Raw genomic sequence first — 23,278 nt, forward strand, 5'->3', positions numbered from 1 at the left:
CAAAGCAGGTTGAACCCCATCAAACTGGGCAGAACTATCCACCAACATTAATTCTGTTTTCTCTAAATTGAGTCTTAGTTTATTGGCCCTCATCCAATCCATTCTCAAGCCTAAGCACTGGTTCAGGACATCCACTGTCTCATGTGGATTAGATAAGGAGATATAAAATGGGATGTCATGTGCATATTGGTGGCACCTCTTCCAATGGTTTCATATCATTGTTAAATAGCATGAGGGACAAAACAGAGCCCTGTGGGACACCATAGCATAATTGCCAGGGGGTAGAACAAAAGTCCTGCAGCATCATCCTTTGAAGTTGGATATTCCTATAGAAGCAGAACCATCGCAACACAGTACCTTCAGTTCTCAATCCAGACACTCTATCTAGGATACTATGTTTGATGGTACTGAAAACTGCTCAAAGGTCCAGGAGAATCAATAGGATTGCATTTCCCCAATACTCTTGCAAAGGTAATCTAGCAGGACAACCAAGGCAGTTTTCATTCCAAAAACAGGATAAACCTTGATTGAAATGGTTCTAGAAAACTACTGGCATCCAAGGGAGTCTGGAGCTTACTGGCAATCGCCAAGTTGAACATCTTACCTAAGGATAGGATGTTTGAACTCAGTCTATAGTTAATATCTTCTAGGCCCAAGCCATTTTTTAAGAGTATCTCTTTTAAGGAAGCCAGGAACACGCCCTCTTGTAAGGACAAATTTACAACCTCCTGGTCCCAAACAGACATCTTATTTTATAATCATCTTAGCCAAGCATCTTGTCACCATCCTCAGTTTCAATAACTGAAATTCATCCAATAAAATTGGACCAGACTATGTTCTGGACACCTCAATTAAATAAAGTACATTGAATGTAGAGTCTAGGTTGTGACAGTCACAAGTGATTTTATTTTCAAATTACCTTGCAAATGTATTTCGTCTATTTGATCAGCTGACCAAACCTAGGATTCTTCAAAGGAGCACAGTTCTTTTTGGGGTCGAGCATAATTGAATGCCAAAAGCTGATCTGGGTCCACTCAGTGTGTAGCATGTGGAAGGAAGATGATTGACTCAGGTGTTAACTGCACTGTAAGGATACTTTTTAGAATATTTAGGATCCCTCATTTTTGTCTTATATAGGCAGTTTCTAGCCCTCATGTGTTAGGAAAATGTGACAACAGTATTGCACTCTGTTTTGTCTAAATTCAGCCCCACAGCTGAATCCTTCAAAAATGCTATTTCACATAATCCAGCCAGCAGGACATGGACAGAAACTGATTTTCTTTTTAAAATCAGATAAAACTTTCAGTCCAGTTTGCTAGGCCAATATAAATGAAATACAAAATAACACACGTCTTCATTTAGCATTTTTAATAAATTTCAAAATTCAATTTAAACTTACAGAAAGTCTTCATGAAAATCTAACATGTTTTAGATGACAACAATCAATGTAAGATAACTGAGACTCAGTCATCTAGCAGCATCAACTCTTATAAACTTTTAAGGCATTTAAAAATGAGCATACAAGAAGAAGTTACTTTTCCCCCAGATTTCTTTTAATATGTTATATTGACCTGAACATTAGGAAACTAGTGTTTTTCTAATGCAGTTTGTAAAAGATCATCCTAAAGCATAGGATTTTATTTAAGGTGGGAAATCACTTTTTAAAAATACAGCACTAGAACAACAGGATACTTTCCTGCAGGTTATCTCACAACAAAGGATATTAAAACACACAGCTTCTTATTCCATAAAGACCCTTTCTCCCTCTAAGAAAGTGCAATAATAAGCATGCCATCAGGTTGGTCAGGTATCTACTCACCTCAAAAGGACTCTCAAAAGAAGCTGTGCAAAAGGGATCCTCTGTTGCTAATGATAGTGATACTGCTACTCTACTGAAGCAAACACACTTAAGAAAAATATAACATTGCGTACAACAATGTGTGTTTGTTCTACCTAAAATAAATGAATGTAGAAATGGCCAGAGGAATGTGGCCAGCCACATTTCTCTGACACTACATCCCTAGTAGCTGCTTGAATCTGCCACAAATTAGAGTAGTCCCAAGTTGGTGCAGATGAGATCACATGGCAGCAAATAGTCTCTACTAGGAGGGAAAAAACAAAGAATTAGGATTACGGTTTTACACAACTCCCTAACATGTGCATGCTACAGATACAAAAACCACAGATATAGAAACTGAGATTTGGGTTTGTGTATTTAACTATTATTCCCAAATCCCTCACATTAGATTTATGATGAACTCAATATATTGTATCTATGTGGTCAAATTTTATGCAAATATGCTGCATTACAACCTTCTACTCTGTGATTTATTAGCTTGGTACTGTACTCCAATACTTTCAACGTTACTTCAGTCCATGCACAATCATGTGTACAATGGAGACCAAGATAAAAAATATGCATATTCAGCATCACTTAAGAAATATGACAGAGTGATAAGGCACCAAATGTCTCTGTCAACCCAATAACAAGAAGAAGAAAACAGACCTAAGAAAAATCTGTAGTACTCCTGTATGTATATTGGATAGTTACATTTTTGAATTTTTTAAGTTAGTCACTTAAGTGATTCAATTAGTTCAAATGATTTAGATATTTATTCAAAATATTCCCACACCTTCCTTCCACTAACATAAAGCTAACATTTGCCTGAAATCATCAGACAGGATGAGACAGTCCTTTATGCAGTTTTAAAAGAGCTAAGATGTTTAAATGGAATTGATTTTCCTCTGGGGCAGCAGAAGCATTGTCTGGAACGCAGGGGGATCTTCACAAGACATATGGAAAGCAGCTGCATTGATGTTAGTCTTCTCTGATGGCTTTAAAACATAATAGGTTTTTCCCCCCTTTGGAATGACCTTTTCAATTATGCCTTTTCTTCCACTTGATTTTTTTTATATTGCAAAAAAAGGGGGGAGGATTAAAAAGGAATTACTACCATGCAAGCATCTTCTCTACATAAATAACACTGCTGTAGCTGGCCCATAAATAGACAACTGAACCTTTTGTACTTGAAGCAAAAATGAAGAGAAATGTTATCTCTCAGATAGTATTTGCTTTGGGAAGAAATCTCAAAGTAAGGATCCAGTTTACCTGTCTTGTCTATGTTCTTCCTCTTCTGATTAATGTTCAGCTTGTTTCTGATTCAGGAAGTTCTTTTTCTGGAAAACTGTCATCACTAAGGTCGCCATAGCTGTCACTGAACAGAAAGGAATAAATAAATAATCTATTTCTTCTCAAGTTCCCCAACTCTTAATCTCTATTAGAGCAATACCAGTCAATATAAAGCACTTTCAAATCCCGTAAGTTTCACTGGAAGAATTAAACACATATTAAACTCTCTTTCTCATTGAAATAAGTGAAACTAAAACTGCTTTAAACTTTGGCTGATTGGTCCCTGAGGATGATTAACAAAGAAGTAGTCTCATCATATGAAAGCTTTCTTCCTATTGATCACATTGTGCTAAGGAGATGAGAAATCTACTTTTGTGATGAGTCACCATATCTTAAAAGCTTCAAGTGATCTGGCTATTGTATATCAACCACAATAAACATGTAATACACAAACGGTGTAGTCTTTCTGAAGTAAGAAAATGCTCAAATATTTATTATTTTTGAAGGGCAGTAGACACTAAAGTCTATTTCTGATTCCACGTCACTACATAACTGATAGGCTTCCTTATATGTTACTGGATTGAAACATTTGTTTTCTTTAAAAAAACCAAAGTTATTATTCAAGCCATATTGCTAACTTTCAAAATTGGATTAATCTTCTTACACCAGTGGCATGGTAGTGTAAAATATTTTCAGTACAAGAGTTGGAATCTTATGGCCCCATCTTATGAACTACAGTAAGGCCCCGCTTTTCGGCAGCCCGCTTTTCAGCGTTCCGCTAATATGGTGGCTTTCAATTAGAGTAAGGCCCCACTCATACGGCACTTGTTCTGCTTTGAGGGTGTTTTTTGGGCGTTGGGCACCGTTTTATTGATGGAGTTCCACTTTTCGGCAGGTTTCACTTTTCGGTGGGGATCTGACACGTAACCCGCCATATGAGTGGGGCCCTACTGTACTGTATTTCATGGGTACTAGCTGCAAGTTCTGTTTGGTATGAGCAGCTGTTCTGGTAAGCATAAACAGCCTGAGTGCAGTGTTCTGTATTGATTTCCATCTGATGGGAGAGGAGCAGTTCTCAGTTATTGCTGATGATGCTGATTCAAGGAGGCATTCAGAGGCAATCACTCAACTGTCTTTTGGTATATCCAGGGATTGGATGAGAGCTCTGAATCTACTGACTCTATTTCTGAACACGAAATAGTAATACTATTGCCAATAACAAGAACTTCTACTCCTTGGGTAGGCAGAGATCACCAAGATTTCTGCAGCTGTGAGGAAGTGGATTGTAAACAACAACAACCTCATATTAAAGCTGGGTTCCCCAACACTGCATCCATGGGCACCCCCAGAGGCCTGACATGGTGCCTGCCAGGTTATCAGCACCCCTCCGCACTCAATTACAAATCAACAGAGCTGCTTTGTGCTGCTCCTCTGACTGCTTGCTTTTCCTTGTTAGGCTTTTGTTGCACATGCCCACTTTCATTCTGATTGGACTGCACCAGGCCTTTGGATTGGTTTAAGGAGAAAAGAAGGACTGGTAGCAGCTGAGCTGTATCTGTTTGTTGATGAAGGAGAAAAGGTAGGTGAGGGAGGGCAGACAATGGGGTTGATATAGTCCCAAAAGAGAGCAGATGGAGCCATAGGGGAATGGGGAGAAAGGGTGAATCCAAGCCATGGGGAGTTGGGAAGGAATGCCCTTCTGCTTCCTCAGGGCATCTTTGGATCCAATCCAGAATGTATACAAATGAGGGGAGCCATGAAAAAACTTTCCCGGCAACACAACAAGACAAGAATGCTGAGCTCTGTGTCTAGATGATCAGCCCTGAATGTCAGCAGTCTATAGAACAATTGCCCTATGCTGCAACTGCTGAAGTTTGGGACTAAGCGAGCAAGGCATCATTCATTTAGCCCCAAACCTGAGCCATTCAATGCAGGGAGGAATTTTTACCTTCCCCTCCCTATGCTACATGCAAGGTTGAGGGGTCTCCCAGGAGGGGCAAGGCCCTTAAAAGCAGTGGGTACCTCCATATTATGTGTACCTGAATAGGTTCCCCAATAGAGCAAACAACAGCTGGGGGGGGGAAGCCATTGAAATTTGGAAAAGGTGTTCCCATAGTGCCTGTGTCCTCCCCCCCCGAGCTGTTTTGATCTAAAGAAAAAGGGGGAAAAGAATAAAAGATGGGGAATTATGTTCACGGATCTCCTGTGTCGTGTCTAGTTTGATTATGAAGAGTGACAGGAGACTATGGAGAGCCTTCTTATTACAGTATTCCATCACATAACCTTGGAGAGAATGAAATGGAGCTGCATCTATGGGACTGGAATAGAGGAGAGAAATGGTGTATGGCAGGGAGAATGAACTGAATGGGTCAAATTAAAGGGAGGAGATTGGGTGTATCGGCAAGAAATTTGTGTGGAATTAATGCCATGGCTGAATGATTAGGTGAATAAATGGGATCCACAATAAAAAAACTTCATTGTATCCCTGGAGTGCCTATGTTACCTGAAGCTCAAGGCCAGCATCAAAGACAGGACTCTCTGCTCTAAGTTTGATTTTTAAATGCATTTTGTTTTTGTTTTTGAACAGTTTAAAGTGCAACCAGTCTGCACGTAAATCAATAGAGCATGAAGCTTCTGCATACAGTTGGGTGCAGATTTGGCCTGGGAGGAGGTAGAGGGGGAAATTTGACTATATTGGCTTTTGCTGCAACCTGAGAGATATAGGGGATTTTTTTACTGGGAATCCAATACAGAATAGAGCACATTGCAGGGCTGATATGAGCTACTGTTTCAGAAGCCTGTCAACCTGCAATAGGGGCATTAACAGTGAATGACAATGTTGCACAGTACTTTTTCAGCCCATCCTGCAACATAGGAAAAACGCAAGAGACAATACTGCAAAGATGTTGTAAATTATTAACAGTCTGACTTCCAGGCACAACCTCTTTCAATCACAACATGGGCTCAGTGAAATTAATTTCATAGAATCATAGAATAGTAGAGTTGGAAGGGGTCTATAAGGCCATCAAGTCCAACCCCCTGCTCAATGCAGGAATCCAAATCAAAGCGTTCCCAACATATGGCTGTCCAGCTGCCTCTTGAATGCCTCCAGTGTTGGAGAGCCCACTACCTCTCTAGGTAATTGGTTCCATTGTCGTATGGCTCTAACAGGAAGTTTTTCCTGATGTTCAGCTGAAATCTGCTTCCTGCAACGTGAGCCCATTATTCTGTGTCCTGCACTCTGGAACGATCAAGAAGAGATCACGGCCCTCCTCTGTGTGGCAACCTTTCATGTACTTGAAGAGTGCTATCATATCTCCCCTCAGTCTTCTCCAGGCTAAACATGCCCAGTTCTTTCAGTCTCTCCTCATAGGGCTTGGTTTCCAGTCCCCTGATCATCCTTGTTGCCCTCCTCTGAACCTGTTCCAATTTGTCTGCATCCTTCTTGAAGTGTGGAGACCAGAACTGGACACAGTATTCAAGATGAGGCCTAACCAGTGCTGAATAGAGGGGAACTGATACTTCACGTGATTTGAAAACTATACTTCTGTTAATGCAGCCTAAAATAGCATTTGCCTTTTTTGCAGCCACATTGTACTGTTGGCTCATATTCAGCTTGTAATCAACAACAACTCCAAGATCCTTCTCACATCGTATTGCTGAGCCAAGTATCCCCCATCTTATAACTGTGCATTTGGTTTCTTTTTCCTAAGTGTAGAACTTTGCATTTGTCCCTGTTGAATTTCATTCTGTTGTTTTCAGCCCAATGCTCCAGCCTATGAAGGCTTTGAATTTTGTTTCTGTCTTCCACAGTATTAGCTGTGCCCCCCAATTTTGTATCATCTGCAAATTTGATAAGCATGTTCTATAACTCCTCATCCAAGTCAATAAAAATGTTGAAGAACACTGGGCCCAGGACCAAGCCCCATGGTACCCCGTTCGTTACTTCCGTCCAGTTTGAGAAGGAACCATTGATAAGCACTTTTTGAGTATGATTCTGGAGCCAACTGTGGATCCACCTGATAGTTGTTCCATCCAGCCCACATTTAGCTAGCTTGCTAATCAGAATATCGTGGGGCACTTTGTCAAAAGCTTTGCTGAAGTTGAAATATGTTATGTCCACAGTATTCCCACAGTCTACAAGGGAGGTTACCCAATAAAAAAATAAGATAAGATTAGTTTGGCAGGATTTGTTCTTCATAAATCCATGCTGGCTTCTATTAATCACTGCATTGTTTTCAAGTTGCTTACAGACTGATTGATTTATAATCTGCTCCAGAGTTTTTCCAGGGATTGATGTTAGGCTGACTGGTCTTTAGTTCCCCCGTTCCTCCTTTTTGCCCTTTTTGAAGATAGGGACAACATTAGCTCTCCTCCAGTCATCTGGCACTTCACCAGTCCTCCATGATTTCACAAAGATAATAGACAGTGGTTCTGAGAGTTCTTCAGCCAGTTCCTTCAATACTCTAGGATGCAGTTTATCGGGCCCTGACTATTTGAACCTGTTCAAAGTGATTAGGTATTCCTTGACTGTTTGTCTATCAGTCTCAAGCTCCAATCCTGCCCCTTCCACTTCATGTTTCCTGGGAGGGTCATAGACCCTTTTTTGGGAGAAGACTGAGCTAAAGTAAGAATTGAGCCCTTTTGCCTTTTCTTTGTCATCTGTTATCATTTTGCCATCCTCATTGAGCAGCTGTTCTTTTCTCTCTCTTTTACTATGGACGTACCTGAAGAAAGCTTTTTTGTTGCTTTTAGCATCTCTCACTAACCTCAGCACTTTCTCAGCTTTAGCTTTCCTGACGCCATCCCTGTAATTCTGTGATACCTGTCTGTACTCTTTCTTTGTGGCCTGGCCTTCTTTCTACTTCCTGTGTGTGTCCTTTTTTGTTTTCATGTCATCTCTAAGCTTTTTGTGAAGCCACATTGGCTTTTTCTCCTGTTTCCCCCCTTTTTTCCTTGTTGAAATTGCTTGCCATTGCACTTTTTGAATTTCCTTTTTTAGAAACTCCCACCCATCTTGGACTCCTTTTCTCATTAGGGTTGCTTGCCATGGAACCGTACTTACAATTGTTCTGAGTTTATTAAAATCAGCTTTCCTGAAGTCTAAGGATTCGTGTATGGCTATTCTCAGCTTTTGCTTCTGTTAAAATCAAGAATTCAAGTATGGTGTGGTCACTTGCCCCCAGAGTTCCCGTAACTGCCACTTCATCCACCAAATCATCTCTATTGGTTAGAATCAAGTCCAGGATAGCTGATCCTCTGGTTGCTTCCTCCACTTTCTGTAGGAGAAAGTTATCTCCAACACAAGTCAGAACTTTCTTGGAGGGGCCATGCTTGGCAGAATTGGTCTCCTGACAGATATCGGGATAATTGAAGTCCCCCATTACTACTGCATCATGCCTCCTTGAAACATTGGCAATTTGCTTTTCAAAAGTTACATTCTCGTCTTTTCTGTGATTGGGTGGTCAGTAGTAGACTCCAAGCACCACATTCTTTTTATTACTTCCCCCATTAATTTTAATCCAGATACTCTCGGTGGAGCTACCAAGCTCATCTTCCTGTATTTCTGTACAGGGATATATATTTTTAACATATAGCGCGACTCAACCTCCCTTTTTATTCCTTTTGTTCTTTTTGAACAAGTTATATCCTTCAATTGCTGTATTCCAGTCATGGGAGTCATCCCACCAAGTTTCAGTTATGCCTATCAAGTCATAATTACCCTTCTGTATTAAGAGTTCAAGTTCGTCCTGCTTGTTTCCCATGCTCTGTGCATTAGTATAGACATCGAAGACCATGTGATTTATGGCTTGGCTTCCTTACTACATTTTTCTGAGGACTATTACTTCAATTCAAACCTTTATTGCAGGGCCATAGGCCAACACAGGTATACAATATTCAATATAAATATATAAAAAAGAAAAAAAAGAAACATAAAATCTACAGGAATAACTTTTAAAATTGTTCTAGAACAACAGACATGTATATTAGAAAAAATCACTTTACCATAAGATCATGAAATAGTTTACTCAATTTTATTTAGAACATGATTCTAAGATAAATTTAGTTCTCAATTTCTGGGCTGCTACAGCAAACGCAGCTACCTTAAAAGTTACTTGGGAATTTTGATCTGACATTAGGAAAATTACTTTATCAGCATCGGTTAACATCCCATCTACATCAAGCCACTTCTGCAGAAGGTGTAACCTAAGACTTTGATAGATAGGGCAATATAGCAGAACATGCGGAAGATCTTCCTCTACGTTAAAATTACAAACACATTTTCGCTGAGTCTTGGGGACATTAGTCATTCTGCCCAATCTATCAGCATTAGGGATCGTAAAAAAGCGAATCGCAGTAAAAGCATGTCTTAAGTTAATATGCAATGACTGTAGAAGATAATGGGCACAAGTAGAGTCGGTTTTAAATCTCCAAAACCATGGGGCTACACGGGTGTTAAGTAAGGTAAGTCGATCTAAGTATTTACAGTGATTGAAAATTACTTCTCTAAGCATTTTGTTTGTCCCCATATTATAAAATTGCTGAGTAGTGAGATGGTAACGGTGTAGTAGTTCATCTATTCTACTAACCCAAATTTTATTTCAGAAGGGGTGGCCTAAACAGGAGTTTAGTAGTTCCTTGCCTTGTGTAGGTGTAAAATTCTTCACAAATCTCAAAAGGGCTAGATGAATATGAGCACATAGCGGAGTGGCTCCAGTCTCCGCCCAAAGCATGGCTGCAGGAGTCCCAGGGGGAAGAAATAACAAGCGCCTGAGGAAGTTTGTCTGGATGGTCTCTAAAGCTAAGATTGTTGTAGCTTCCCACCCCCAGATCGGTGCCGCATATAAAACCTGCGAGATTACTTTCGCCTCAAAGATTTTTAGGGCTGGTAAGATCAGATTGCCCCCCTCATTGCAATAAAATTTTAGAATAGCCCCCGCCGTTTTAGTCGCTGATTGTTTTATAGATTGGGTGTGACATTTCCAAGAAAGGGTGTCTGAAAAGGTCACCCCCAAATATTTAAATAATCTACACTGTTCCAATTGATGATTATCCACTGACCATCGATGATATACAGGTCTTTTACCAAAGACCATTATTTTTGTTTTCCTATAGTTTATATTCAATCTATCTGCATTGCAGAGTACCTGCAGTCTTTTTAACATCTTTCTCAGGCCAATAGGGGCCAGGGATAGTAAAACCATATCATCTGCATAAAATAAAGTAGACACTTTCCTTTGTCCAATTGATGGAGGGAAATATTGATGGTCGGATAGTTCTAAAATTATTTTATTTACAAAGAGATTAAATAAAAGGGAGCTAGCAGGCATCCCTGCTTAACCCCCCTCTCTACCGCTATCGGGGGCGTCATGGTACCCTGTAGATTTACCTTAACCTGAGCAATGTTATCTGTGTAGAGAACCTTTATAAGGAATAGTAGTCGTCGGTCAATTCCCAGATTATATAATTTGGACCATAGAATGTTTCGGTTCACTGAATCAAAAGCTGCGGCCAAATCGACAAACGCCGCGTAAAGATGTCTTACAGGTCCTGTTATATTCATTTTAGCCAAAAAATATAACGTTAAGCAGTGATCTGTCGAAGATGACCCTTTTCTAAACCCTATCTGTTCAGGGGAAATCAACTGATTTGCCTCCACCCATTGTTCTAGCTTTTGACAAAGAAATTTACTATATAACTTGGCTACTACATCAATTAACTAATGGGATGATAGTTTGTCGGGTCAGCGGAATCATTTTTCTTATATATTGGAACTATAATGGTACGTCTCCAACCATCTGGGATGACACCAGTAGCATTGATTCTAGAAAATAAACGTGCCAATAAAGGAGCCCACCAATCTGGACATAATTTAAATATTTCGGGGGGCAAAAAATCTTCACCTGGGGCTTTCCCATTTTTCAACGCTTGAATTAACGATTTTATATCTTCAGTGGAAACCGGGGGCCACTGCTGCAAATTTTCAATCTCCATTTCCAGAGTGTTAGTCTGGAAAGGTGGTAAAAGAGAACAGAGATTGTGAAAGTGATTGTACCAAGTCAGGCTCGGGATTTGTTGTATTTTTTTGGGGGTGGAGAAACCCATCCCCTGTTTAACTAAATCCCAAAATGAGCGCTCATCATTCGCATGGACCACTTTGGCTAGCTTCTGCCAGCGATATACAACAGAGTCCAGTTTCTTTTGGCACAAAAGTTTTTTATATGCAGCCTTCATTGATTTAAATAAACTAGTATATTTTTCACCTTTATCATATCTGAGAGTTGACCTTAATTGTGATCTAAGATTTCTTTTTGCTGTTCTACATTCACTGTCGAGCCATGAGGGAGGGCCATATCTCCTATCTGTTACCGCTGCCTTCTGAGTCAATAGAGGTTTGAGCAATAGAACAATATTTTGAAAGGCCATAATCGGTTCCAAGGTACCTTCTAGTATTCGCTGCCGAATAGATTCAAAAAAGTTGTTCCTTAAAGTAGCTACTATCTGTTCCCCCTTTCTTTCAGACCAGCGAACTCTTTTCAGAGTTCTAGCATGCGTCTGTTGTGGATTTGAGTATATTTTGGGCAAAGGGGGCATAAAACTTAATTGCAGTGGGAAATGATCACTCTCTGATCTGCATGTTACTTTAAATTCAATTATGGTCAAAAATAAAGATCTAGAAACAATTATATAATCAATTACACTTGCCCCAAAAGAGGACCAATAAGTGAAGGAACCAGCCGAAGCGTCAACTGTTGATCCATTTAAAATTTCTAGAGAGTGCGATGCCACTAATTCACGAAGTAGAAGACCCTGTTTGTTTGTATTGGGATCTTTTAAGTTCCTATTATCACATTCATATTGATAAGAAGGAGCCCAATTAGTAGAATTTATGTTTTGTAGCCAAGGATTCCCAATCCTGGCATTGAAATCGCCGCATACGAACAACTTATCATTTGGGAATTGCTTCTCAAAATAGGTAAGCAGCTCATCCAACACTTCCCATATTTTTTTAACATCCAGATCTGATGTTCGAAAGGGGGGAATGTAAATATTTATACAAATTAAGGCCTGGACATCTATGCCATTTATCCTGAGTGCCAAGATTGATTGGGGAAGAGGAGTTGGTAAGTTATTAACCACTAGTGAACAGTTATTTGAGATCAGAGTTAAAAGGCCCCCTTTAGGGCGACCTCTGCCTACTGGTTTTATTGCTGGGCTTGAAAAGGAGCGGTAACCAGTTAGATTCACTTTCTTTGTAGAGGTAATCCACGTTTCTTGTAAACAAATAATATGAAATTTACTTAGAAATATTAAAAAATCGGGATCCTCACATTTACTAGTCCAACCATTGATATTCCATGACAGCAAGGATGTCTGTCAAGTAAATGTGATCTCGTCAAGTGAGGCTATGTTTGCTATACAACCATTAAAAGATGGATTGTTTCGTTTTGGTTGCCTGGGGGCATTCTCATGATTAATCAATTGATTGGCTGTAGCTTCATTCAACTGTTTGACTTGGAGAGTTTTTAATTCCTTATATCCTGGGCTGTTAAATGGCGTCCCTAATTCCTCTTTCTCCAATTTGCGCATTCGTTCCCAGTGCCCTGGTGTATCAATTTTTGCATATTTAGCTAATTCATAGCACAGGGAATTTCCCCATTGATTATATTCTTCTAATAGGAGATATGGAGTTTCAACCTTGCCTTTCTCCAAACTCATCTGATTGTAATTAATCTGAACATCTATCTCTTTGTGTGAGCCGTTTTGCGTTCCCCTCAAGCCAGATATCCCTCTAGAATTTATAGGGTTCGGCCTCTGTGGGAGTGGATCTAAAAGTAATACAGGATTTGCCCCTTCTAGTTGATTGGAATCTAAATTTCGCTCCCGTATTGTACGCAAATGATTTTTTAGACTATCCAATCTTTGTAGTATCTCATTCTGGGCAATTTCTGATAGTGTTCCAAAAGTATCTAATAATGCCATTTCTTCAGGAGTAAAGATAATATTATTATCATTGGACAATTGAGGTGGAACAGAAATTTGTGTGTGGTCCGTCGGTTCTATATCAATGACTATGAGGGGTTGACTAGGCAGGGACTCCCTCAGAGATCGTTTTAACGTTTCGGGGTTGGGAGTTTTTGTTATTAATGGCACCGGTAGCGCTTTGTTAACAAAATGTCTGTTTACATAAATATTTAGATTAGAGAGACCAGATCTAGCTGAAAGCAATTTTTGGACAGCCGAGAAAGAAGAAAAGTAGACTATTGCCCGGGCATTACAACCATTAAAATACAGGTATTGTACTTGGACAACATCAGTTAAAGACAGCATTACCGTCGGGTTTAAAAGATTACAGAGGTGTAAGATACGGTCATATTGGCTTAAAAGACCCAGCGGTTTTGGGTAATTTTCTAGTACTAGGTGTAGAGGTTCCAAAACTATAGACCAATTACTATTATTAGAAGGTGGTTGCACAGGTTGTTTCTTCAAGATTTCTGACCATGGATCTTGAAGATTATCCAAGGCTTCTTGAGCACCATTCTGAAAGGTCAGGGGTATATCAAAAGAATCCTTATGCGGAGAGTTCAACAAACTCGCTGTTGTATCTGGAATCCCGGGGTTTTTTTTAAATGTCTTCTCAATTGTATGTTGATTTCCCTCTTTTTCCCGAGGAGATTTTCTTACCCTTTTTTGTAATCCAGAGTGCTTATTAGCCGATGGACCTTGATCTAGCAGATTGAATAATTTCTTAAAGTTCATTTTTTCTCTTTGGCGATTTTTGCAGTTTTTCATATTACTAGATTTTTTTTTTGGATTGGTTTTTTATCAGCCGCGTTCCTTCTTGTTGTCTTTTTTACCATGGTAGATTTCTTTATTAAGGGGTTGGTCTTCATTGGGTTGGTTTCCTTCAGAGTTATGTCTGAGTGACGTAATATAGGCGCAGAAGAGGAGTTTTGGTTGGTTGGAAAAAACTGTCCTTTAATATCCAATATACTTAGAACCGATGTTAATAGATGATTGGTTTCAATTAATGATGATTTCATAGAGTCCAAATCAAAGGCTAGCATAAAAAGCCAACCAGTAATTATTGGACTTATTACATCTGTTTTCCAGTCTGTTTCAGTTTGGGTATAAATATGGTGGACTTCTAGTTGCAAATTGTTTTTAAGTGCATCATTACTGATCATCCCTAAGTGAATAGGGGACTCCTTGAACAGGATTGCAGGCTCAGGCTGCTGTTCTAGTATCAGACCGTCTGTGGTTGAGCCATTTTCCTTTTGTTCTCGAGAGATATTTATACAATTTAAAGAGCCAGTTACATTGAGTGTAGAAGGTAAAGTCTTCACAAGATGTTCAGGCCCATATTCAGCAAGATTGGTGATTATATTTGCTGTCCCTAAAGATGTATTCTCACAGTATGAAACCGAATTTGTCATCTCAGGTTCAGGTTCGTTTTGATAAGGCAACTGCTCACTGGCAATACCATTCGCTGTTGTTAACTCTGCTGCTAAATTAGGAGTTGTATCAGAAGTAGATTTATAAGAAACATTGACTGGTATGTATTTAACTGACCAGTCGTGGCTGGTATAAGTCTTTTTAGGAATTTCCTTTGGTATATTTTCATTACCGGAGGAAACACAAAACTGGGTAATATGAGTTTGTCTCTTTAATTCCAAAGGAAGAGAATCTGCTTGTTGGAGTCCTGTTGGCAAAATGCCTTGAGATAAGTTCTTGATATTTACTTTCTTTTCCTTCTGTTTTTTCTTCGGTAGCTGAGGTGAATCACCCAAGGCTTTCCTTAGACTCCTCGTTAGTACCATGTTGTCATTAGTATTTAGCTTTGTTAGATGGTTATTACGCCCAAAAAAGATAATATATCTTGTAACGAAATTCGCCTTTTAAAATATTGTTGTTTTAAATAAGCTAATGAAGCTACTACTGGCTGCTGATATCCTTGAAAGATATCTTGGTGAAGTCCCTTGTATATTAGTTTTAAAAAAAAGAGATTTAAAAGTGAAATAGAATATAATTATAAGCAGGCAAGTAGCCGGAGAGTCTTACCCAGACGCCATCTTCCAGACGCTTTTCTGTAACCTTTTACTCTGGTTTCTCTTCAGATCGTATAAATCTTTCGCCTTTTACTATTACTGGGCCCTAGTAGAGCTGATCTCTCTTTTCCCGTTCCTGTGCACAAGCCTTCATCAGTCGTTACCACAAAGTTTACGTCTCCCTCCCCCTTAGGATTCAATTTAAAGCCCTCCAGATGAACTTCTCTATGCTGTGGCCAAACACATTCTTCCCAGTCCTTGTGAGATGCAACCCATCACTTGCCAGCAGTCCATCTTCCAGGAAGCATAGCCTGTGGTCCCAGAATCCAAATCTCTCATGTCGGCACCACCTTCGTAGCCATTCATTCACACGGAGTATTTTTCTTTCCCTTTCTACTCCTCTTCTAAGTACTGGAAGGATGGATGAAAAAACTATCTGGGCCCCAAAGTCCTTGAGTTTCCTTCCCAGAGCTTCCAAGTCTGATGTGATTTCTTCATAGCTCCGTTTGGCAGTATCATTTGTTCCCACATGTATGAGGAGAAAGGGATATCTGTAGGTGGGCTTGATGAGTGATGGCAACCCTTCCGTCACATCTCTAATCCGTCCTTCTGGTAGACAGCATACCTGGTGAGTCCACGGATCTTCTCGGCATACCTGGGTTTCGATCCCATGCAGTAGGGAATCTCCCACTACTAGTACTCTTCTCTTGTTGTGGGGTGTGGTTTCATTGCCCCTGCTTGATTGAGCTTCAGCCTCTTGCTCGTTGTCGCACAGGGTCTCCTGTACTTCTTCCACCACAGGCTGTCCTCCAGTCTCATCCTCGAGTGGTTGAAAGCAGTTCCATAGTTCCACTGGTGAAGGGCGTCTTCTAGCTCTTCTGCTCCTGTCACCCTTTCCCACGGAGCTTCCTCCACTTCGTTGTTCCTCTCCAACGCAGTCTCCTCTTCTGCTACCACATGCTGTTGTTCTCCCACCTCTACTTCTCTTTACTGCTGTTGTTGCTTTGGAATTTTTATTAGCAGGGCTATTTATTATTATTATTATTATTTATTAAATTTATATACCGCCCGACTAGCGATAGCTCTCTGGGCGGTGAACACACTAAATAAGGAGTTACAAAGAGTCAAGACTCTTCCCCAGTGGTTCCTGGAGGGCATTCAGATTCTTGAGATAGTGCCTCCCCCCCCCCCCGCGCGACAGGCAGGGTTCTATCTTCTAATTACCTCACCCAGGGGAAGGAGCCATCCCGTCATCCAGACCGACACTGCCTTTTGCGGTGGATGGTCAGGGTCTGGCTGAGCTCCTTACGAGCCAGCCAGTCTTCTTTTGTTAGATTCCTCACCTCTCTTTCCTCTTCTTTGTTCTGGCTAAACCTCTTATCTTTTCTCTTAGACGTTTCCCCTCCCTCCCCCTTCCCTCACCAAACTTAAACTGCAAGTTTTTTTGCCTATTAGTAAATTTCTTTGCTTTTTAATCCAGGAGGTAAGAAATGGGATTTTGTACAAGTTTGCTGAGAATGCATTGATCATTTGCATGCTTATTGAATTCAGTGGGATTTACTCCCCTGCAATCATACTTAGGATAGGTGAAACTGAACACAGGGGAGGAGGAAGGGCAGAGGGGAGGAGGGGGATGGGAGCGGGCAGGAGAGGGAGGGGAGGAGGGGGATGGGAGCGGGCAGGAGAGGGAGGGGAGGAGGGGGATGGGAGCGGGCAGGAGAGGGAGGGGAGGAGGAGGGCAGGTTTGATCATTTGCATGGTTATTGAGTTTAGTGGGATTTATTCCTGTGCAATCATGCTTAGGATAGGTAAAACTGACCATGGGGGAGGAGGAGGAGGGCAGAAGGGGGAGGAGAGGGGAGGAGGAGGGCGGAAGGGGGAGGAGAGGGAGGGGGAAAGGGGAGAGAGGGGGAGGGAGGGGCAAAGGAAGGGGGAGGGGAGAGGTTTGATCATTTGCATGCTTTTTCTGTTCAGTGGGCTTTACTCCTGTGCAATCATGCTTAGGATAGGTGCAACTGACCTGGGGGAGGGGCAGGAAGGGGGAGGGAATGAGATTGTGGGGTGAGTGGGTGGGCAGGCACTGGGCAGAGGGGAAGCCCCTTTCCTTTCCAAAAGGAAAACACTGTGAACAGTATCCTTGCTTTTCAGCGTTTCCCCCACCTTTTTATTCTACAGCAGGCACATGTAGTCTCCCAACCAAATTTAAATCAAAGCTGTCCCTGGCCACATCCACACTAGACCATTATTCCACTTTAGATAGTCATGGCTTCTCCCAAAGAATCCTGGGAAGTGTAGTTTGTGAAGGGTGCTGAGAGCGGCTAGGAAATGCTCTATCCCCCTCACAGAGCTACAATCTGCAGAAGAGTGGCTGACTATTAAACTACTCTGGCCACTGGAGCTCTGTCAGGGGAATAGGAGTCTCCTCTCAGCCCCCTTCACAAACTACACTTCCCAGGATTCTTTGGGAGAAGCCATGACTGTCTAAAGTGGAATAAAGGTCTGCCCTAGGTGTGGCCCCCAATTAGCCAAGCCAAGCAGCTGTGTGTCTGGCTTTTAGTACACTGACATTTGGTTCTACTGAACATGACCGAGTTTATCATTGATTTCAATGCTAAATTTATTAAATTAATTAAAAATCAGTCAGGCATTTTTTAAACTTTTAAACTGAAGATGATGAAGGTCAGAGTATGGGGCAAGGTCAGTAATAGGATTACAGGTACTCTGTGAACATGGCTGATTTCTAATTAATCTCAACATTTTTTTTCTCCCCGATACCTAGATTACAATGGGCAAAGAATGGAGAACATTTAATTAGATGAGTCTCCACTTGCAATATGAAATGGTACAGTGCAGACAGAGGCTTACTACCTTATAGGCCATACAGACAGGGCCTAAATTCATTTTAGACTGAAGTGTTTGCAGATGTGGTGCAGTTCAATCCTATACACCAGGTTAGCCAATGTGATGCCCTCCAGGTTCTCAGCCTACAGAGCTCTCTTTGGCTTCAGGGACAGCCACTGCACACACACTCCACCTACTAGGGTCTGTATTTACAGCAGAGAGCCAACACGGTGAGCTCCAGATGTATTTGGACTCCAACTTCCAACCCCAACCAGCATGGCCAATGGACAAGGATTGTGGAGTTAGTAGTCCAACAACATATGGACTACTATGCTATGCATATCTACCCAGAACTCCATGGAGTTCAGTGGACTTGCTCCAAGGAAAATGGGTACAGGATTGCAGACTTAGCCCCACAATTGGTGAAATTATACACTTCATTGGATCAAGCAGTGATTTAAAATGGCTTATGTGATCAGAAAAGAACAAAACAACTTGTTATAATGTTACAGGTTAGCTGGGTATGATAGTCTTATAATGCAGGAGATGCAAACAAAATATAAATCTGAGCCTACAGCTTTATCTTTTGCCAAAGTCTATTTTAAGCTGCAATCCTAAACATATTTACTTAAAAAATAATACTGCAAAGTTAATATGAATTTCAAGAATAATATACATTTATCTCTTATTGATATACAAAAGTCATTTCTCTTCTTTTATATCTCAGTTCAAATATAACTATCCATTCAAAGCAAGTAATTTCTGTATAAAAATAAAAAGCACTGCATAAAAACTGCACATTGTTACAATGTAATAATAAATAACATTTTTAGACATGGCTGTAATCTAACACAATTACATGTTAATACTTCAGTTAAGAACTTAATTTATAAATAATCCTAATAGAGGTTTAGATCTAAGGATCCTCTTGTATGAAAAAAGACACTTGCTCTAGTATAGGACGGAGAGTATTGCTAGGCTTCTCCCTTCCCCTGTCAGCAGCCCCAAAAACTCACTCTAGAGGGTCCCTTTTTCTCTGGAGTTGGTCAGTGACAGCCCATTCCCCCCCCCCGTAAATAGACATGTCTTCTACTCATTCAGCGAGATCTCTGGATCCAAGTAATTGCTTCCTATAAGACTACCATAAATAAAAAAAGTAAGTTAGAAATCCAGAATCTCCTATAAAAACAAGCTTTTATTCTTGAAGGCAGTCATGACTTAATTAATTGCTGGGATTAAGGGATGGATTTCTCAACCTCCAAATTATTTGTCTCTCGTGAAAAAGGTCATCTATGAACTCATCAAATGACCCTTTAAAACTAATAATAATTCAGAATTTTTCCAATGGATATATACTTCGTTCAGTATCTAAGGCCCTCCTCCGGGTACCAACTCACCAGGATGCCCGGAGGACTGTTACTAGATCTAGGGCCTTTTCTGTGGTGGCCCCCGAATTGTGGAACAGCTTACCGGAGGAAATACGCCTGGCGCCTACGGTTCTTTCTTTTAGGCGCCAGGTTAAGACCTGGCTATACTCCCAGGCATTTTAATGTTCAATGTTTTATGTTTAATGTTTTAGTTTAATGTGTTCCTCTCTGTTACTGATTTTATTCTATATTGTATTTTAATCTCATTTTGTACACCGCCCAGAGAGCTATTAGCTATGGGCGGTCTAGAAATGAAATAAATAAATAAATAAATAAATAAATAAATAAATGTTACTTTTCTTTTCTGGAATTGCAGATCAGGGATGAAGGCTATTATGAAGCATCATTCCAACAAAAAAAAGTTACCTAGGAGACAATTTACATCCATGTTGCAAGTATGCACTGAGTGACCCTGTTGCAGCAAGCAAAAGACCAAGGTAGGCGGGTGAGGGCTTCATAGGTCTTGAGGAAAATTCTGGATGGAACTGGACCCCAATGAAATATGGATGATCTATAAATAAATCACATAGAAAAGTTCAGAAGCTAAAATCCTCCTTGGACTCTGAGGTATTTGACTCCATAGTCGCTAATATCCCCTTTTTAAGACGTGGTGCTTAAGAGGGTGTGGCAGCGATTCAGCTGCAGGCACTTTTGGAAGAAACCAATTATCTGGACCCATTCCAGTCTGAGTTCAGGCCTGGCTTTGTCAAGGAATCAGCTCTGGTTGTCCTGACAGATAACCTTTTTCAAGGGAGAGACAGAGGGGTGCGATCCTGTTGGATCTCTCAGCAGCTTTGGATACCATCAGCCATGGTATACGACTGGACTGTGTTAATGGGTTGGAGGCATTGTTTTATGGTGGCTCCGCTCCTACCTGCATGGCCAATCTTACAGAATAGTATTAGGGGACTGTGTGTCTACATTCTGGCAACTTAGTTGTGTGATGCCATAAGGCAATATTTTTATTTATTTATAAATTTATTTGTATATCGCTATTTCATGAAAAACATCAAAGTGGTTTGCAAGTTAACAACCATGCAATAAAAACATTAAAAATGCAATAAAAACAAAGGTCAACTATTGCAAAAAAGATATTTTGCCTCTAAATCTATTTAACATCTATTTGAAGCTGTTAGGAGCAGTCATCAGACATTTTGGGGGCAGCGTCACCAGTATGCTGATGATACTGAGCACTATTTCTCTATTTAATTTGAGTCAGGAAAGGCTGTACACAAGCTGAACCAGTGCATGCAATGGTGGGCTGGATGAAGGTCAATATATGGAAGCTGAATCCTTCTAAGACAGTGGCACTGTGGGTGAGTGGTCCCCAAGTCCAAGAACTGGGGGGTTTGCCTGTTCTAGATGGGGTTGCACATCCTCTGAGAGAACAGGTACACAGTTTAGGTGTGCTCTTGGAACAGTCTTTGTCCATGGAGGCCCATGTGACTCATGAGTTGGTAGCCTCACGTTTATAGACTACTGTAATGCGCTTTATGTGGGACTTCCCTTATGGCTGGTCCAGAGGATGCCGCTGATGCAGAATGCTGCAAATCAGGTGGTGAGTAATGCTCTTTTTCAGGAGCATATCACAATAATGCTAAGGGATGTGCACTGGCTGCCTATTAACCACAGAACCAGTTTTAAGGACTTGATACTTACATATAAAGCTATAAACAACTCTGGACCAGGTTACCTGAAAATAACCTAAAATGTCCTCTCCATTGCATGATAATGGCATCAAGTTCAACAAATGGAACCCGGTTAGTTTTGCCATGGCCTGATGATTATTAGCTTGGGGTAACACAGGTGGGCTTTCTCACTGGTGGCCCCAGCATTATGGAATGCTCTCCCTGCTGAAGTAAGAGAGGTCCCATCATTATTGGCATTGCGATGGCTTTTGAAGACACACCTGTTTAGACAAACATTCTCCTGATCTCCTGACCTGAATCTTCTGTTTAATTGTCATTATATTAGCTTTAATTGTGCTGTTTCAATGGGCTTGTTTTATTGTACATTTTAATTGTAGTTATTTTAATGTTTTGATGGAATATTTTTATTGTGCATTTTAATTATATGTGTTAATGTTTTTGGTAACTGGTTTTGTACTTGTAAAATGCTGAAAAGCCACACTGGCAATTAAGTAGTATATACAGTGCCTTGCAAAAGTAATCAGACCCCTGACCAATGCTGTCATTTTACTGAATTACAAATGGTACATTGTAATTTCGTTCTGTGTGATATTTTATTTTAAAACACTGAAACTCAAAATCAGTTATTGTAAGGTGACATTGGTTTTATGTTGGGAAATATTTGTCAGAAACATAAAAAACTGAAACATGTTGCTTGCATAAGTATTCAACCCCTGTTCTGTGGAAGCTCCCAGTTTACACAGATGAAAGAAATTGGCCTATTGAGGACACAATTACCTTACCATTGGCCTCCACCTGTGAACCATTAAAGTTGCTGTCACATTGTCAGGATAAACCCCCCACTGTTGAAGGATCATTGGTCAGGCTGTGGATCTGAAGGAAAATGAAGACCAAAGAGCATTCTACAGAAGTGAGACAAAATGTTATACAAATGCATAGATTAGGAAAACGTTACAAAATAATATCCAAGTGTTTGGATATCCCAGTAAGCACAATTGGATCAATCATCAAGAAGTGGAAGCTGCAGCACACCACCCAAGCACAGCCAAGGAAAGGTCATCCCTCCAAACTCAGCACTTGAACAAGAAGGAGACTTGTGAGAGAAGCCACAGAGAGGCCAACAATCACGGTGAAGGAACTACAGAGTTCAGTGGCTGGGAGTGGAGTAATGGTGCACCAGTCAACCATATCAAGAGCTCTGCATAACACTGGCCTGTATGGGAAGGTGGCAAGAAAGAAGCCATTACTCAAAAAGTAACATTTGAAAGCGTGTCGAGTATGCCAGGAAGCATGAGAGTGCCCCACTGCGATGTGGGAAAAGGTTTTATGGTCAGATGAGACCAAGATAGAGCTTTTTGGCCAAAACTCAAAACGCTATGTGTGGCACTAATCCTAACACTGCCATACAAGACGCACCATCCCTACAGTGAAGTATGGTGGTGGCAGCATGATGCTATGGGGATGCTTCTCATCAGCAGGGACTGGGTATCTTGTTAAAATTGAAGGAAGAATGGATGGAGCAAAATATAGGGAAATACTGCAAGAGAACCTGCTTCAGTCCACTCAAAAACTGAAGCCTGGGAGGAAATTCACTTTTCAGCAGGACAATGATCCCAAGCACAAAGCCAGAGCAACATTGGAGTGGCTCAAGAACAAAAAGGTGAATGTCCTACAGTGGCCCAGTCAAAGTCCTGACCTCAATCCCATTGAGAATCTGTGGCGCTCTTTGAAAATTGCGGTCTGCAAGCGATATCCAACCAACCTGAACGACCTGGAGCAAATCTGCCAAGCAGAATGGGCCAAAATCCCTCTGACACTGTGTGCAAAGCTGGTACGTACCTACCCCAAAAGACTTAAAAGCTGTTATTGCAGTAAAAGGTGGCTCTACCAAATATTAATGTGTGGGGGTTGAATACTTATGCAAGCAACGCGTTTCAGTTTTTTATGTTTTTTACAAACATTTAACCAATGTCACCTTACAATAATTGATTTTCAATTTCAATGTTTCAAAATAAAATATTATACAGAATGAAATTACAATGTACCATTTGTAATTCAGTAAAATGAGAGCATTGGTCAGGGGTCTGATTACTTTTGCAAGGCATCATCATCTTGTATGGATGTCCTTATTATTTCTATTCTGTTTGCCTTTTTTTCTTTCAACCCTACCTCCCTATTCAT

General features: G+C 40.6%; 1 protein-coding gene across 13 annotated transcripts in view; it reads right to left on the bottom strand.

Moving 5' to 3' along the window:
* Window positions 1–23,278, bottom strand: part of CTPS2 (CTP synthase 2) — a 444,584-nt gene that overhangs the window by 295,512 nt on the left and 125,794 nt on the right. For 8 of the 13 annotated variants that reach the window (XM_061627212.1, XM_061627211.1, XM_061627203.1 and 5 more), the window contains 2 exons: window positions 19,815–19,959; window positions 1,354–3,215 (listed from right to left, as the gene is read on the bottom strand). In XM_061627212.1, the coding sequence (XP_061483196.1) occupies window positions 3,146–3,215; window positions 19,815–19,959 (215 nt within the window). In that variant the 3' untranslated portion in view covers window positions 1,354–3,145. Of the gene's footprint in view, window positions 1–1,353; window positions 3,216–19,814; window positions 19,960–21,874; window positions 22,000–23,278 lie in introns of those variants that run through there. The other 5 variants (XM_061627201.1, XM_061627200.1, XM_061627202.1 and 2 more) reach the window with 5 other exon arrangements.

The sequence above is a fragment of the Rhineura floridana genome, chromosome 5 (assembly GCF_030035675.1).
Source record: "Rhineura floridana isolate rRhiFlo1 chromosome 5, rRhiFlo1.hap2, whole genome shotgun sequence".
NCBI classification, from domain to species: domain Eukaryota; kingdom Metazoa; phylum Chordata; class Lepidosauria; order Squamata; family Rhineuridae; genus Rhineura; species Rhineura floridana.